Source organism: Pteropus alecto, unplaced genomic scaffold, assembly GCF_000325575.1.
Source record: "Pteropus alecto unplaced genomic scaffold, ASM32557v1 scaffold78, whole genome shotgun sequence".
Classification (NCBI taxonomy): domain Eukaryota; kingdom Metazoa; phylum Chordata; class Mammalia; order Chiroptera; family Pteropodidae; genus Pteropus; species Pteropus alecto.
In genome coordinates, this window is record NW_006443124.1 from 6,821,116 (window position 1) to 6,836,823 (window position 15,708).

At 40.8% G+C, this 15,708-nt stretch overlaps 2 protein-coding genes across 8 annotated transcripts in view; one reads left to right on the top strand and one right to left on the bottom strand.

Annotated features, from left to right (window-relative positions):
- The window catches only part of KIF20A (kinesin family member 20A), an 8,134-nt gene extending 2,454 nt beyond the window's left edge, over positions 1-5,680 (bottom strand). The window contains exons 1-15 of the mRNA XM_006923077.3: positions 5,534-5,680; positions 4,898-5,075; positions 3,719-3,808; positions 3,500-3,619; positions 2,801-2,939; positions 2,490-2,677; positions 2,275-2,404; positions 1,892-2,086; positions 1,671-1,782; positions 1,493-1,561; positions 1,126-1,269; positions 818-983; positions 538-702; positions 269-408; positions 37-139 (exon numbers count right to left, since the gene is read on the bottom strand). Of these exons, the coding sequence (XP_006923139.1) occupies positions 37-139; positions 269-408; positions 538-702; positions 818-983; positions 1,126-1,269; positions 1,493-1,561; positions 1,671-1,782; positions 1,892-2,086; positions 2,275-2,404; positions 2,490-2,677; positions 2,801-2,939; positions 3,500-3,619; positions 3,719-3,808; positions 4,898-5,062 (1,926 nt within the window). The 5' untranslated portion in view covers positions 5,063-5,075; positions 5,534-5,680. The remainder of the gene's footprint in view (positions 1-36; positions 140-268; positions 409-537; positions 703-817; positions 984-1,125; positions 1,270-1,492; positions 1,562-1,670; positions 1,783-1,891; positions 2,087-2,274; positions 2,405-2,489; positions 2,678-2,800; positions 2,940-3,499; positions 3,620-3,718; positions 3,809-4,897; positions 5,076-5,533) is intronic.
- A 339-nt stretch (positions 5,681-6,019) lies between these two features.
- Positions 6,020-15,708, top strand: part of BRD8 (bromodomain containing 8) — a 17,607-nt gene continuing 7,918 nt past the window's right edge. For 3 of the 7 annotated variants that reach the window (XM_025040768.1, XM_006923078.3, XM_025040767.1), the window contains exons 1-10: positions 6,020-6,138; positions 7,058-7,154; positions 10,932-11,001; positions 11,647-11,696; positions 11,914-12,036; positions 12,155-12,235; positions 12,678-12,742; positions 13,417-13,553; positions 14,064-14,282; positions 14,676-14,820. In XM_025040768.1, coding sequence (XP_024896536.1) covers positions 6,120-6,138; positions 7,058-7,154; positions 10,932-11,001; positions 11,647-11,696; positions 11,914-12,036; positions 12,155-12,235; positions 12,678-12,742; positions 13,417-13,553; positions 14,064-14,282; positions 14,676-14,820 — 1,006 coding nt within the window. In that variant the 5' untranslated portion in view covers positions 6,020-6,119. Of the gene's footprint in view, positions 6,139-7,057; positions 7,160-10,931; positions 11,002-11,646; positions 11,697-11,913; positions 12,037-12,154; positions 12,236-12,677; positions 12,743-13,416; positions 13,554-14,063; positions 14,283-14,675; positions 14,846-15,708 lie in introns of those variants that run through there. The other 4 variants (XM_006923079.3, XM_015598051.2, XM_025040769.1 and 1 more) reach the window with 4 other exon arrangements.

The following is a 15,708-nucleotide window of genomic DNA, read 5'->3' on the forward strand; positions in this document are numbered from 1 at the left end:
CTGAGTAGTCAGTGGGGCTGGTTCAAAGCAACTCACCTGAAGCTCTTCTTGGTAAAAATTTGTCAGTGACTCTTTGAGGATCTTTAGTTTCTCTTCATACATTTCCTCTAATAGTTCCTTTTGGGTATCCAAATGTTCACTATCATAAAGAAAAGAGAAATGAGTGAAGATTCTGAGAAGTGAGCTTACAGGACAGATCTTGAGGCACAACTCTGTCCTAGTCCCTACTTCCCACCCTCTAGACCAAGAGGGGTCACTCAGCTGGTACCTGCACCACTGTTCGCGTTGTTGCATCTGCTCCACCATCTCATTGCAAATTTCATCACGAAGCTGCATCTCCAGCTGCAACTTTTCCTGCCGTTCTTTCAAAAGCAGTGCTTTCATGGCTTCCACTACCTGTAGGAGGTCCTAGGAGGTACATACAAATCAGAAGTCATCAGATGGCCATATCCCAAAAAGGCACAGGCCCACCTAGAAGGCAGCATGGGAAATGTGTAGCCATCAAGCTGCTGCACCAAAGCTTTCTTACATCCCCACCTCTTTGCCATACATGGAGATGTCAGCTTCATTTTCAATGTCATCATCAAGACCTAGGTCTGTCTTAGTTCCTGTCTCTAAGCTGGGAGATGCTTGTAGACTGTGTTCCTTGATGAATGAATGTAGTGATGGGAATCCCAGTTGCACAGGTGGAGCATGCACAAGCTAGCAGGGGAAAAAAATCTTAATTGAATCCATAACTAGCTCCTAGTAGCATTCATAAATAAAAGTACCAGTCCAAAGTGAGTACAACCATCACATGTACACTACAGCTTCTTACCTGGCTGGCAATGGCTGAGAACTTAGCCACATGAAGGGTCTCATCATAGGTAGACGCACAGGGATTTACATTGACAATCATGCAGGAACGACCTCGGCCCGTGAAGAAGCCTTGGAACACTCGAGTCAACTTGCTGTCACGGAAAGGAACCAGATTCTGTTTTGACCTGGCAGGGAATCAGAATAGGGCTATGAGCAGAATTCCACCCCTTGGGATATCCTAGCACCATCCTCAGTGACCAGGAAGTTTCTTAGTAAATTGCAGAACTCCAAGCCATCCCAGCCCACGGCTCACAGTCAGAAGCTCACCGGTTCTGCTGGTTTTGGCGCAGGGCAGAAATACAGCGGCCCAAAGTGTGCAGAGAAGTGTTAATGTTTCCTGCTTCCTTCAGCCGCTCACCATTCTTCTGATCTTTGCAGCGTTCTGAGCCAGCCAGATCACAGAGTGACAACCTTGAATGATGGACAGGATATGACATATGGGCCCATGTTATGAGCCTTCCATCCCCTCATATACTTCTGGGGAGGGGAAGAGAAGGATCCACCAAGAATCTCTCTACCCAAGGAAGGAGAACAAGAATCTAACAGAAGTGATTCCTCTGAGGGTCTCCCTTGCTCCCTCCCTCCACTACCATTTAAGGCCAAAAAGCCCAAATTCCTAAATAGAAAAACTTACTCGCTAATCTTGGGGACTATATCCCCTTCCCCTTGAAGGTGCAGGATCCGAATGGAGAAGATGCTGTGACTAAAGTTAATTTGAAGAAGAGAAAAGTCATTGCACATTTTCCATGCCTAGGTAGAAGATTAATATTTCCTGGAACACAGTGAAGACTTGACTCTCACAACCCACTCACCTGCGGCTGGAGTTCTGGTTCAGGTGGGTGCTGGCAAAGCTCTGGTTTTTACGACCCACTTTCAGGAGTTTCCAGGCCTCCTCAGCATCCTGAACATGAATCCAATTGAGATCTGAGGCCAAGGAGAGAAGGACATACATAAGGTGGGAGCACCTAACTCTTTCCTAGTTTCTCCCCAAATCCTCTCCAGGGTTCATGCCAGCCTTCCTGCTTTCCCATACCTTTCACGTAGGGATTGCCATTCTGGTCCTCACATAGCCGCAGAGTTTGCCTCTTGCGCTGCTGGCTAGGTGGTTCCAACAGGTCATAAAGCAGTTCATTGTAGATCTCAAAGAAGGAGATCCAGATGGAGAAGCGAATGTCCGCAGGGACACTTACAGGGGCAGTGTCTGGCTGTGCCCATCGGTGACTTGTTTCTGAGAAAGAAGCAAATATACAGGGTATCAACTCCAGAGAAGTCAATCTCCCCTTAGGCCTGCAAGGACCTTGGAAGGCAGAGCTCAGGTTGCAACCTCTGGTCTCTTGTTGGGAGCTCTGGCAGCTGTTGGGAGCAGGGAGTGGGTTCCTACTGTTACTTGGCATGGAGCCCAGTCATGGTACCTACCATCTAGCTGGCTACTGCTGGTGAACTGACTGGTGGAGGAAAGCCCAGCAATGCCACTGTCAAAGCTGGTGCTGGTACCTGTCCGACTTTCAATGTAGACACTCCTCTTTAAGGAGGTAGACAGCTCCTCCTGAGGGATCCAGGAAGAAAATAAGTACAAAACTTTGCAGAGATTTGTCCCCCTATCCTTGCCTCTGTGGACACTAACACTTTACCTCTTGGAGGCCTCCATTTAGCAGGACCAGTTTCTTCATTTCCTCCTGCCGGATCTGCTTGCTGTCAAGCCAGATTACCTCATTGGAGAGCAAGGGCTTCAGATCAGGTATTGGATGAAGTTGGCCTTGGAGACTATTGAAGATCAGAGCCAGGGACCGTGGCAGGATCCCTCCATCCCTGATGGTACCTAGAGACATGTGAAAGATGGGATAGCTGAGTTGAGTGCCTTTCTCCCCCAAATGACAGCATCAAAATGCAAAGACAATACCATTACAGGCCAATCAGCAATCTTGTGAGGCCTACTACTCACCTTGAATTGTGTGGGTTTTCCCTGAGTTGGTGACTCCATATGTATAGATAAGCCAGTTCTGCCCTTTGAGTACGTCCTTTACCATCTCCTTCACAGTCAGGTTGAAGAAGGATGCTTGTCCCACTTCTGGCCCAAAAATCTAGAGACAGACACAGTATCTCAGAGGCCCAGCCTTCATCTCCCACCTGTCTCCTGTGCAGAGCTAGCAGATGCATCTCCTCCTGAGTGATTGGCTCTGGACAATACTGAAGCAACTTCTTCCTGCAGTGCTGCCAGATGCTCCCTAAAGACTCAACCACTCACTGCCAGTCCATCTTTCATCCAAATTAATAAATGCCTAAGGAATGCTATCTCTTAAGTCCAATGCTGGACACACAATATGGCAACATAATGGTCATAAGCATGGGCTTTGGAGATAGATGGATCTAGATTAAAATCTTAACTCTACTACTGACTAGCTACATGATTTTAGCAATATTACCTTCACCGAGCCACAGTATCCTTGTCAGGAAAATAGGAACAATAAAGATAATAATAATAGAGCTGTTGGGACTTAATGCACCTTAATTACTTGACGCACTGACTAGCTTTTAAAAAGGGTCCTCCAAATTGCAGACATGCATATATAAGGAACTCACAATCAAGTAAAAAGCTTTCCCTCTAAAGAGGGAGTAAAACCCCCTACATGTACCTCCATACCTGGGAAAAGGTGAACCTATGGGTGGCTTGGCCAATTCCCCGCTCATTGCTCTTCTGGGCAAAGGAGTCTTTGGGTGCCTGTAGAACAAGGGTCTCCATATTCTCAATATGGACACAACCCTGAGAAGGGAGAAAACACAGTTGACACAGAAGGAAACATTCCTGGGAACCTCTTCTGTATTGCATCATTCCACCTTAAATCCTCCCTCAGAAACTCACCTGATCCTCTTGCCGTTCCAACTCTGAAGGTAACAAGGGCCTGACCCTCAGGTATACTTTCACCTTCTCCGTACTATCCTCAGATGGAACCTATGGCAGAATTCCAGGCCGGAACTATGGATTAATCTCAGCAGCTACCTCTGAGCAGATGTGCAGGCATAACAGTTTCAGGGAATCATGCTAACACTACCCTCTTTCCACCTCAAATGTCTCTCTACAGCTACTCTTTGGTTCCATAATCATTCCATCTCACATGAACCTTTTCACTACTTTATCACCTTCCCTGTCTCTTTAGTAACCTGCAAACCTGGTTTATCACACCAGTTATCTGAATTAGAACTGGTTGACTGGTATGAAAATCAGCATGTGATATTGCAGTAAAGCACAGTAGTTAAGTACCTTGGAGGCAGACACACCTGAATTTGAGGCCCAATTACATCATTTAATAGGAGAGAGGCCGTGAACAAGTTTTTAAAATTCTTTTTGGCCTCACTTTCCTCATCTGTAGAATGGGGTTAATAATAGTAGCCACCTCATTCTCTCAACAGACATTTGGCGATCTACCTACTATGACCTAGGAACTCTAAGAGGCTCAGGTGGTCCATAGTGAGCGGCATTATCAAGGCTCTTGCTCTCATGAGACTTTCTCTATAAAAGAGGAGACTTCTGAGTAGATTTGTTCTCAACCAGGGCCATTTCCTCCTGAAGAATATTTAGCAATGTCAGAACAGGTTTCTTGGTTGTCACACGTGGGAAGGTGCTACTAACATTTAGTGGGTGCACAGTAATGAGAAAGGCCAGCCTAGCTGAAAGAAAGGCTCCATAAATGGAAGTTATGGTTAATATTTAAAACCTGAAGGTACAGCCCACCTACTTAATGACAGTATGGTTTTGTGCAAATCCTTTAATGTGTCTGGGCCTCATGGTGAAGGAGAGATAACTATTATCCTTCCCTCATAGGATTAGCTGATAGAATGCACTTGAGGGTACTTCATTAATGAAATGTAGCAATAGTTCTTATGGACACACAACTCTACATTTTTTACTTGTCATGCTCTTAATTTTGAATTGATCTCTTAGACCCTCAGAATTCCTAGTGACCTCATACTACTCTGTATGGGCAACTAGTAGTCTGAGGCTATTACTTTCTGCTCCCAAGCCACCCTCCAACTCCTTTACCTGCTGCTTGTCTTCCAAGGAGGTAGAGATTACAGAGCAGTCAGATAGCAGATCCTTGCGTACCACAGACCCCAAATCTGCAGCTGTGGATTCAAACATCGGGGAGACTACGACTTCCTCATCTGAAAGCAAGCCGGCTGGAGGAGACAGGATCCCTCGCGACATGACAGCAGGGCAGCTTAGGTGTAAAAGGAGACAAGAGTGGGTAGGGAGGAGAACCTTAAGGGACAGAGGGGGCTGCAAATCCTAGGTAAAAAAACAATTCCCTTGCCCCAGAACACCGTGGTCTTGCTGCCTGAATTCATTCTCCCTCTCTCACTCTACCAGCAGAGGGGAAGGGGATGAGAGAAGTTAAACATTTAATCCAGTCTGAGGCGGCATTTCCGACCGCGAACTGGAGTGAATAGATATTCGGCTCCAAAAGCAGGTCACGCTCCAAGCAGGGTGCCTCATCCTCCGGTGCTGTAGAGGTGGTGTCAGTAGCCCTAGGCTCTTTCTCCAACCTCGCCCCCAGGCCCACAATGAGGACAGAGGTATTAGGAAAAATAGGGATAGCGGCAGCTCGGCTTTCTGAAAGTCTATTCCGCGAGGGCAAGAGCTGGTACACCAGCTGAGCTCCGGCAAAGCTACACTCACCCAAAGATGTGACACTTATTCCACCTCCGGTACCGGCCTACTCGCACCCTGCCGCCGAATCCAGACTTCTGCCGACTGAGAGCACCACCCCGCCCACGAGGTGCACCTTTGTTACCGATACAATGTTTTAAATTACGCGCTGCGTTCCTTCCGCCAATCAGATAGCAAAGCCTGCAGCTACCAATCAGAGCAAGGAAAGGGGGGGCGGGGAGCGAGACTGGGAAACGGTTTGTTCTGGTTTGACCTTTCCACTCTAATGTGGGTCCGGGTTACCAACTGTCAGAAGTTTGAGTAGGGTCGCCTGGAATTCCCGCCTAACACTTTTTCTTGAACCTTAGGCATATCTTTTCTAAGAACCCTAAACGAAACCCTGAGGTTTCAGCCGCCGTCCTCTGTCCTTTAGCACGTTCCTTCCCAAGAGCGCAGAAGAGAACTGGTTTGGGGCGCTTGTTTGTTTTGGGATGCCAGAAGAGACTACATTTCCCAGGAGGCAGCGCGAAAAAATACCCAGACTCTATTTCCCAGAGTTCCCCGGGCTTGGGCCCTGCCAGGCGGTCTTTAGAGGGTTGGAGAATTCGGGGCCAAGATGGCGACAGGAACGGGCAGTAAGTAGGCGCACTGCGTATAGAGCAAGGCCTTTGTAGAGCCAAGGCCTGGCACCAAATATCAGTCACACGCAATGATTTTCATGAGAGCCCAGGGTCTTCCGAGATCTGCGTTCAGTGGCGTGGTGAAGGCCGAGGTTTAGGGGTCCAGAAGCGTAGGGTCTTGGGGTCTCAGGGAGGCAGGCCGTGGAGCTTTGAGAGACAGACAGCTCAGCATATGTTTGGGAGCTGCGTGGCTGAGCGGTAAAGGTGTTCTAGAGACTCAGGCGTACAGTCGAAGACATGTTAACATTACGGAGTGGCTGGTATCAAAGAACCATTCACATTCTGACCAACGTTTGTGAGGCCCGTATCCTATCTCCCAGAGAAACGGGATCTTTTAACCGTTGAGCTTTTTCTGCCACTGGGGAAGTTGCGTTTCTTGCACTTCCGTAGCCATTTTCTTCCGTTTCATGGATTGAAAAAGTCTTTGAGGTCCGACAACTAAGAAGGAGTGGTTTGGGGTTTACTGAAAGAGGTAAATGTATGTTTAGAAGGAGGCGGGGCAGTGACGGGGGTAGCCGCCTACAATCATGGGAAATAAGCCCGTGCGTTCATACTGGAATAAAGTATGTATTCTTAAAACTGGGCTTTTCGGGAGAACTGCTTTATCTTAATCTGACATTATCTATTTTTTTTTTCTTATAAAGCAGAATAGTCGTGAAGAAATATTTTACCAAGTGCTCAGAGTGCAATTTGCACGCAATGAATAGGTACTATCTCAGTGGTGATATTTTACTAGGGAGGTGAAAAATCAAGATTCGGCAATAATAGTTCACTTTGTCCTTGCAAGTTGGGATGTTTTGTATTAGGTTTTTAGTCCTCCTTTTGGGGCTTAGAAGTGTCTCAGTGGTTGCCTCTAAGTCATTTCTTCTTTCAGAGCACAAGCTTCTGAGTACTGGCCCTACAGAACCATGGTCTATCAGAGAGAAACTGTGTTTAGCGTCTTCTGTCATGAGGAGTGGAGATCAAAATTGGTAAGGTGCTTAGGATATCTGAAACTGTTGAATTTATTTTTTTGCAGTAGTAGATTCCTGTAGTTAATCATACTAACCTTTCAGCAGTATTTCTTTTTTAACAGATTTGAGTTATAATTCACAAACTATAAAATTAACTCATATTCACAAAATTTAGTATATTCACAGAATTGTGCAGTCATCAGTCACTCTACAATCTCCTCTTCATCTCACCCAGTCACTGATCTACTTTCTGTATCTTTAGATTTTTTATTCTAGACATTTCATATAAATGAAATCATAATAATTTGTAGTATTCTGTAACTGGCTTCTTTGACTTAGTGAAATACTTTCAAGATTCCTATTATAGCATGTATTAGTACTTTATTCCTTTTTATGACTAAACTGTATAGACTGTGTTTGGGTATGCCACATTTTTTTATACATCAGTTGGTGAACATTTGGGTTATTTTACTTTTTTGACTATTAATGCTGCTATGAACATTTGTGTATGAGGTACCGACTCATTTCGATTCTCTTGAATTGAAAGAGTTCACTTGCTGGGTCATATGGTAAGTCTATGTTTAACTTTTTGAAGAGCTGCAAAACTGATTTTAAAAGTGGCCACACCATTTTACATTTCCACCAGCAAGAAATGAGGGCCCCATTTTCTCTGTATGTTCAACAACTGTCTTTTTGATTATGGCCATACTGGCAGATGTGACATGGTATCTCATTGTAGCTTTCACTTGCATATTCCTGATAACTAATGTTATTGAACGTCTTTTCATGCATATTAGCCATTTATATATGTAATTTGGAGTAATGTCTGCTCAGATGCTTTGGGTTATTTTTATTACTGAATTTTATATGTTCTGGACACATCTCTTGTCAGATAATTTGTAAACATTTCTGTCTCATGTGTTGCCTTTTCACATTCTTTATTGGTACCTTTTATAGCACAGAAGTTCTTAATTTTGATATGTCCAATTTTTTCTTTTTTGCTTGTGCTTGTGTCATAGCTAACAAATCATTTATTTCTATAAATGTTTTCTTCTAACAGCTTTATAATTTTAGCTCTACACATGATCCATTTTGAGGTAATTTTGTGTATGTTCTAAGACAAGGATCTCTTTCGCATGTAGATATCCACTATCCTAGTACCCAGTATTCGTTGAAAAAAACTATTATATTCTTTCCTTATTTAATTGTCTTGGCACTCCAGTATTTCTTTTTAAGTACCAAATAGTAGGATTGTGGTTTCCAATCTTTTTTGCTGCCAGGACATACCCTTTATCATTTTTAACATTTCCCTTTTTCTCTTTTACCTCAGGATATTTTTATTATTTTAAGTCTTATAATTATTTAATTTTTTGTATTTATATGGTATATTGCTACTACCGTTTATATGGTATATCTCTACTACTTTAACCATTCAAATGAGTTTACAAAAGCACTGTTACGGGTCACACTTAGCATTTCTGCCACTTGTATATATTTTAAAAATAGCTTTTCAAATATGAAACAAGGGTATTTTAGGTGGCAACTGTTCTTGAGTCAAATTAAATGGTAAACCCCAAGACAAAATGAAACACACTAATTTGATAAATCTCAGGTTGAACTTAAATGTAACTCAACTCAAATATAAACTGAACAAACCACCAAGTAAACTGGTTTGAAATACACTTCAATCTTATAATTCTCACATTTTTACTAGAAAAATAGCATAAAAACACTAAAATTTTAAATTGTATTTATTTTTTGAGGAAGTACTTAAGTCATAAGGTTCAAAATTCAAAATAGTACATTGTCTTCCTCCCATCACTGTGTCTCATCTCTCAGCATTAGCAGTTTCTTATGTTTCTCCAGCATTAATTTTGTATACATGAGCAAGTGTATATTTCTTTTCTCCGTCTTCTTTTTAAACATAAATGGTTATATACTATTCACACTGTTCTTTACCTTGCTGCTGCTACTTTTCTCTAAATTAGTACTATGTCTTTGTGTATCTGTATGTGAAAGTCTTAGCTCATTTTTTTAACAGATGCATGGTATTGTTTTTATGGATATGCCATAATCGATTTAACTGCTACTCTATTGATATACATTTGAAAATGCAAACACAACTTTGCATAGTTATATATACATTATATCTAAAATAAATAAAGTAGAATAATGGGGTCAAAGAATATGAGTTTATAAAATTTGAAAGAGATTTTTAAATTGCCCTACTCAGAGATTATTTCAGTTTATACTCCCAGTGGTAATATATCAGAGTATCTGTTTTTTATGCGCTGGTTCATCGAATGTGTTAGGTGTTTTTGATCTTAGCAGTATTATAAAGGGTGAGAAATAGTTCTCATATATTTCATTTACATTTATCCTATGACGAGTGAGGTTGAATATCTTCGTGTGTTAAAGAGCCACTTATATTTCCTTTTCTATAAACTAATTTTCCTATTTTTCTATTTGATTATTAGTCTTTAATTTGGGGGGCTCCTTATATATTGGGGAGATTAGCCATTTGAGCTGTGAGATGCATTTTTTTGAAACCAGTGTGCCATTTGGCTTGACTTATGGTTGATATTTTTACATTAAGACTTTTAAAATGTAGTTTATTTCTTAATACTTTTCTTTCATAGCGCCTGGATTTTGTTTTATAAATAGGAAGTTCTTCTTCCCTAGTCTGAGATTATAAGATAATTCTTCTATGATTTCTAGTAGTACTTTCATGGTTAAATTTTTTTAAACATTTAAATCTTTGATCCATTTGGGGCTTTTTTTGGTATAAGGTGTAAATTTTGGATCAAATTTTATTTTTTGCTTATAGCTATCCATATAACAATGTTCAGGTAAACTTTTTATAAAGGAAAATAGCTCTGTGATACCAATATCTCAACACAAAATTTAAAAACTGTTCTTTGGGTTTTTTTCTGTTTTCTTTTTAAAGTTATGAAATATTTCAACCACATAGAGAAGTGTGGAGAATAATATAGATTGCCTAGGTACCCAGTACCTGGATATAACAAATCTTAATATTTTGTCATGTTTCCTTCAGATCTTAAAGAAACTAACAGATAAAGTTGAAGCCCCCTTGCACTCTTCCTTGATCCTATTTCTGTCCAACTATTTTCATTTTTGCCTGTTTCTTAGTCTTTATACCTATAACTTTTTTAAAGTTTGTGTGATTGTATTATAAAAGAAAATTGTCCTTTTAATAGTTAATATAAATATGTTCTGTATCACCACGTGTATTTTACAGTTATTTTTATGGACTGTTTAATATTCATAGAGTTGAAGTGCCATAAGTTAAACATTCTTCTACAGGCATTTAGAAAAAAATCTAACTTCATCAGTCTGATCAAGTCTAGATGGTGCCTGCTTCTTGGTGCTTGCTGCTTTTGTTAAATTATTTCCTATATTACATTTCTAGGAGCTTTAGTAGTGGATCAAAAGAACTTTTTTGGGTCTGTAATTAATTACAACTTGCTTTTAAAAAAGTGTGTGTTTTCTAAACACAAAATCAACATTAAAATATTTTCCTAAATGAACAGAAATGATACTTTAAGTTCTAATACCTTCACTTTACCCAGGAAATATATCATCTAGGAAAACCATTGAGCAATGACTTTCTCTGTAAATGACTTTCAAGCCCTTATGTCATTTTCCATAGTCACATTTCAGTATACTTCACAATGGCAATTTTTTATTCCAAGATTTGTACTCTAAACCTTGAACTCTCACCATGCTTCCCCCGCCCCCTATTTGGTATGTAATAAGGCTTTTCTCATTTTATAGGGTATCAGTTAGCAGAGCTATTAAACCCTTTGCAGAACCTGGCCGCCCTCCAGACTGGTTCTCTCAAAAAGTAAGTTTCCAAGCAAGTGCTCTTTTAGAGTAGTCTTTGAAATGGGAAGTAGGTTCCTTTCCAGGCTCTGCCCTTTAATCATAAGGATTTTATACCATGAAGAGGGAGAATAGTTGAGAATCCCTTTTTCTTTTTTCCGTTTGTCAATCCATTGATGCATGCTTATATTACAAACTATTCTTGTCAGTGTAGTGTAATAGTTAAGTACCCAAGCTTGAGAGTTAGATCTGGGTTTAATATGACTCCACTTAATAACTTTGGACAACAATCTTCAGTCTTCTCATTTGTAAAATAGAGAAAAAAGTTGCTTCAGGGTTATTTTGAAGATTTAGTTGAGGTAGTACCTGTAAGGCATTTAGCATAGCGCCTTGCATATTATAACTACTCAGTAGATATTAGCTGTAAATATTGGCTATTAGATTTTCCCCCAAATACTCAAACTCCAGGCCAGAAGATTCCCCTTTCTGTGTCTTGGTATTGGTTATTTTGAACCGATTCGATTGCTAAGTAATTTGCTTTCCTGGAAAGCATTCATATCTTACATATAGCTCCTCTCTCTAAACCTCAGTCTATCTGATATTTTGAAACTTTGAAAGGTCATTTCTTTAAAGGCTTGCTCCTTATATTTTCACTTTTTTTCCACAGCATTGTGCTTCTCAGTATTCTGAGCTTCTAGAGACCACTGAGACCCCAAAGTGAGTACAAAGCCACACATTTAAGCTAAATCTCTTTAGGGAAGAGTGTTTACTGAAGAAGTCTGGTTTTATATCAGTTTATATTACTGAGTGATAAAAATATAGAAGTTATCAGTGGTTACCTGATGGAGAAGGCTCAAAGAAATTAAGTAGGAGTGGGAACAAATGTTCTCTTACTCAAGTGTGTGTGTTGTGTGTTTGTTGCAATTTTCCACAGACGGAAACGGGGTGAAAAGGGAGAAGTGGTGGAAACTGTTGAAGATGTTATTGTTCGGAAACTGACTGCTGAACGAGTTGAGGAACTAAAGAAAGTAATAAAAGAAACCCAGGAAAAATATAGGTACTTACCAGAGAGATGCCAAATGGTTGGGAGAGATGGCTAACTTCTAGTACTAGTCGAATTTTTTAATAGCAGATTAAAAACCTATCTATCTACTTACCTCTCTTTCTTCCTACAGACGGCTAAAAAGAGATGCAGAACTAATTCAAGCTGGGCACATGGACAGCAGACTGGATGAGCTTTGCAATGACATTGCGATGTGGGTTATATTATATCGTTTTTCTATGTATACTCTTTTCTCTCTTTTTACCTCTTTTCTCTTCAAGTAATCTGGCTTATTTCCTCTGTCTGTCATTCCTTTAGACTTGAGAGATTCTGGAAGGGGAAAGCTACAGAGTGGCCTGGTAGCTGGGACGGGGGAGTGAGTCCTAGAAGTTAATGTGATAGAGCATTTCAGTGTGAAAATGTAACTTAGTTCTAACTTAAAAGTGGCTCTGGTTTGTGTGGGTGAAGAACTGGTAGTTAGACAATAACTTGACATTTCCTGTTTTGCTAATAAGGACTCTTTTTTAGGCCTTTCCCCAAGAAAGTGCTAGCCAAACCCGCCCCCCTCCCCCCCAAAAAAAAAATCCTTGTGAGGGCATTGAGAACTGTGGAGGAACTAGAGCTGGTTAGGATCTAACTCTTCATTCCCTCTTTAGGAAAAAGAAATTGGAGGAAGAGGAAGCTGAAGTGAAGAGGAAGGCTACGGATGCTGCATATCAGGGTAAGCTGAACCTAGTAAACCTGTTTAGCAGTTGACTACACAGTACTACATGCTAATGATAGTTGAAAAATATTTTGTAGCGTAGAATTTACTAATTCCAATTTACTTGCATACTTCTCTCTGTCATCTTCTACCAGAATCAGAACATCCCTCTATGTCCAGGAAGAAACAAAAATGAGCTCTGCTCAGATCCAACTAGACCTTGTGTCCTTGAAGGACACAAAGGCTTGATAATAAGACATTGAACATAATTAAGGTTTTAGAAGTCAAAGCCTGTAAAAAAGTTGAGAATAGCTCAGTCACTCTATAAGGGGAAGAACTTAAGCATTTGTACTCTAGGAATACATGCTCTGAGCCAATGAGGTCTTTTCCTCTTGTTAAAAGCAGAATCTTAATAAGTTATTGAAGAGGCTGTTGAAGGGTCATTAAACCACTTTTCTACTTCATGGACTTTTAGGATAGTTGAATAGTTAAATGAGTTTGCTCAGAGTGAGAGTTTCTCTTAAGCAACATTTCCTGTCTTTTAGAAGAATTAAAAAAACTTTCTAATCCAACTCATAAAGCTGTTTTAATAAAACATCTCCACTTGTCCTTTATTATACAATAGCCAAGTAGTGTCTAGTTTCATTTATTTAATCTCCAAGACTTAGGAATTGTTCTCTTATGTGTTCTAGCTCGTCAAGCAGTAAAAACACCCCCTCGAAGGTTACCTACTGTGATGGTCCGCTCTCCTATAGACTCTGCCTCTCCAGGAAGTGATTATCCACTTGGGGACTTGACTGTAACCACTATGGAAGAAGCCACCTCTGGGGTGAGTCTATTTTCATCTGCAAGAATTAATCAGCAAAGGGGCAATAAGCCAGCAGAGAGCTGAGTGATGAGGAAACCACTTTTGGCCTAGAGGCAACTTCCTCTCTTGGTCAGAATCTAAAGACTTAATTCACCTTTTCTGTGCTCTAAGATAAGGATGGACCTAAAGACATTAAGGCTTTTGATCTTTTGAGAGAGATGAAAAGACTATGTATTAGTCTTAATGAAATTCCCGCTGAAATAAGGGACAATGACCTTGTAAATACAAAATATTGGTAGTGGGTAAGGAGTTTGTAAAGGGCAGGTTGGGTGGAATGGTTGGGTCTGAGTGAATGTAAGAGAAAAAATTGTGGGGAAGAAAGGTGTGGCTGAGAACAAGAGAGGTAGAGGGTTTCTGGGCAGTTCCACTCAGGACTGTTAAAGTAATAGTTAGACACAGTAACCCATCCAGATTAGTAGGGAACCTTCCAGAGTTTGAGAAGTCAGATAAAGGTTCTCTGTTGTCTCTTAGGTAACCCCTGGGACTTTGCCGAATACCCCAGTCACCTCGTTTCCTGGGATTCCTGACACCCTTCCTCCAGGCTCTGCACCCTTAGAAGCCCCCATGACCCCAGTAACAGATGATTCACCCCAGAAAAAGATGCTTGGACAGAAAGCAACTCCACCCCCCTCCCCTCTGCTGTCAGAGCTCTTGAAGAAGGGCAGCCTCCTGCCTACTAGCCCCAGACTGGTATGGAGACTTCTGTGGGTGTTTGAGAGCTGTGGTGATTTAGTACTTTGGAAGGGAGTGCCTGGGACCTAAAATATGACACGGAAAAAAAGTTCAAAAGAGAAATAGATTTCCTAGTTAAACGTTAATTAAGGAAAAACGAAAACCCACACAGTAAGTTGGTAGAATCCTTGGGTCCTGAGGTATCTGAAACCATAATTAATTTGGTTCTCTTTTCCAGAGAACTCTTGTTAAATAAGTTTTGAAAATTAGAGTTTCCCTTGGGTCTGAAGTTACTCTCTTTGGACATTAACTTTTAGATTCATGAAGTTTGGTCAGCTGCTGGAACTCTTTTGGGAAGTGGTAGTAAAGGAAAGCTTGAGTGTAGCCTTCACCTCTATTCTTCCCTGGTAGGTAAATGAGAGTGAAATGGCTGTGGCTTCTGGCCACCTGAACAGTACAGGTGTCCTCCTGGAGGTAGGCGGGGTCCTTCCCATGATACATGGTGGGGAGATGCAGCAAACACCCAACACTGTTGCGGCCTCCCCTGTTGCCTCAGGTAAGTCACCACTTTTCCGTTACCTACTTTTTTAGAGATGTTGAATTCAGCATTGATGGCCCTTGATTTCTAGCCTTTGTTACTAAGCAACTGTCAATCCTAGATTTAAAGCCCAACATTGGAGCTACTTAACCTCTTAACCTGCTAAACCACATAGTGCCCAAGATTTTAAATCCATTCCATCTTCAGAATATTGGTAGCCCTGAATGATATTTGATAGATATTGATGAGAAAAATAGTGAAGTTAATAGTGAAGCTGCTTCTCTGGGGTTTACAAAATCATGGAAGGGTGCTAGAGATACCTGAGATTATAGAATAGGGGAGTGAGAATTTGGAACCAGAGAACTGGACTTGGGTCTTAGGCCTGCCACATACTCGATTTTTTGACCTTGGATAGGTAACTTGACTCTTGAGTCTCACTTTCTTCTCATTAATTGTAGTGTATGTACTTTACAAGGCTTAGTGAGAATTAAATGAAGTAGAAAATGTAAAGCAAAAAAGAAAAGGCTTTACTAAATAACAAATAAGCATTAGATATTGGCATTTGAGTGGTGTTAAATTTGGGTGGTGTACAGCATGCTTAACTTTAGCAGAAGTGACAGATTTATTCAAACCATTTTTTTGTTGTTGTTTAATTTTCTTTTGAGAAGAAATTTCCAACCATTTTTCATACACGTTGTGTGTTCTCGTGCTTTGGGTCATTCCTAACTTGGCAGAAGATCTTAAGGTTGGAGAAAGTAAGGATATAGGTAATGAACTTTTTTAACAGAGGACTTGCTTTCATCCTTTGAGACTAAAAATTTTCTTGGTTGAGAAAGTGGCTATTGCTTCTTATTCATGTGCTTCCTTCTTATCTCATTTTGTGTACTTCTTTGTCTGTTAGGTGCT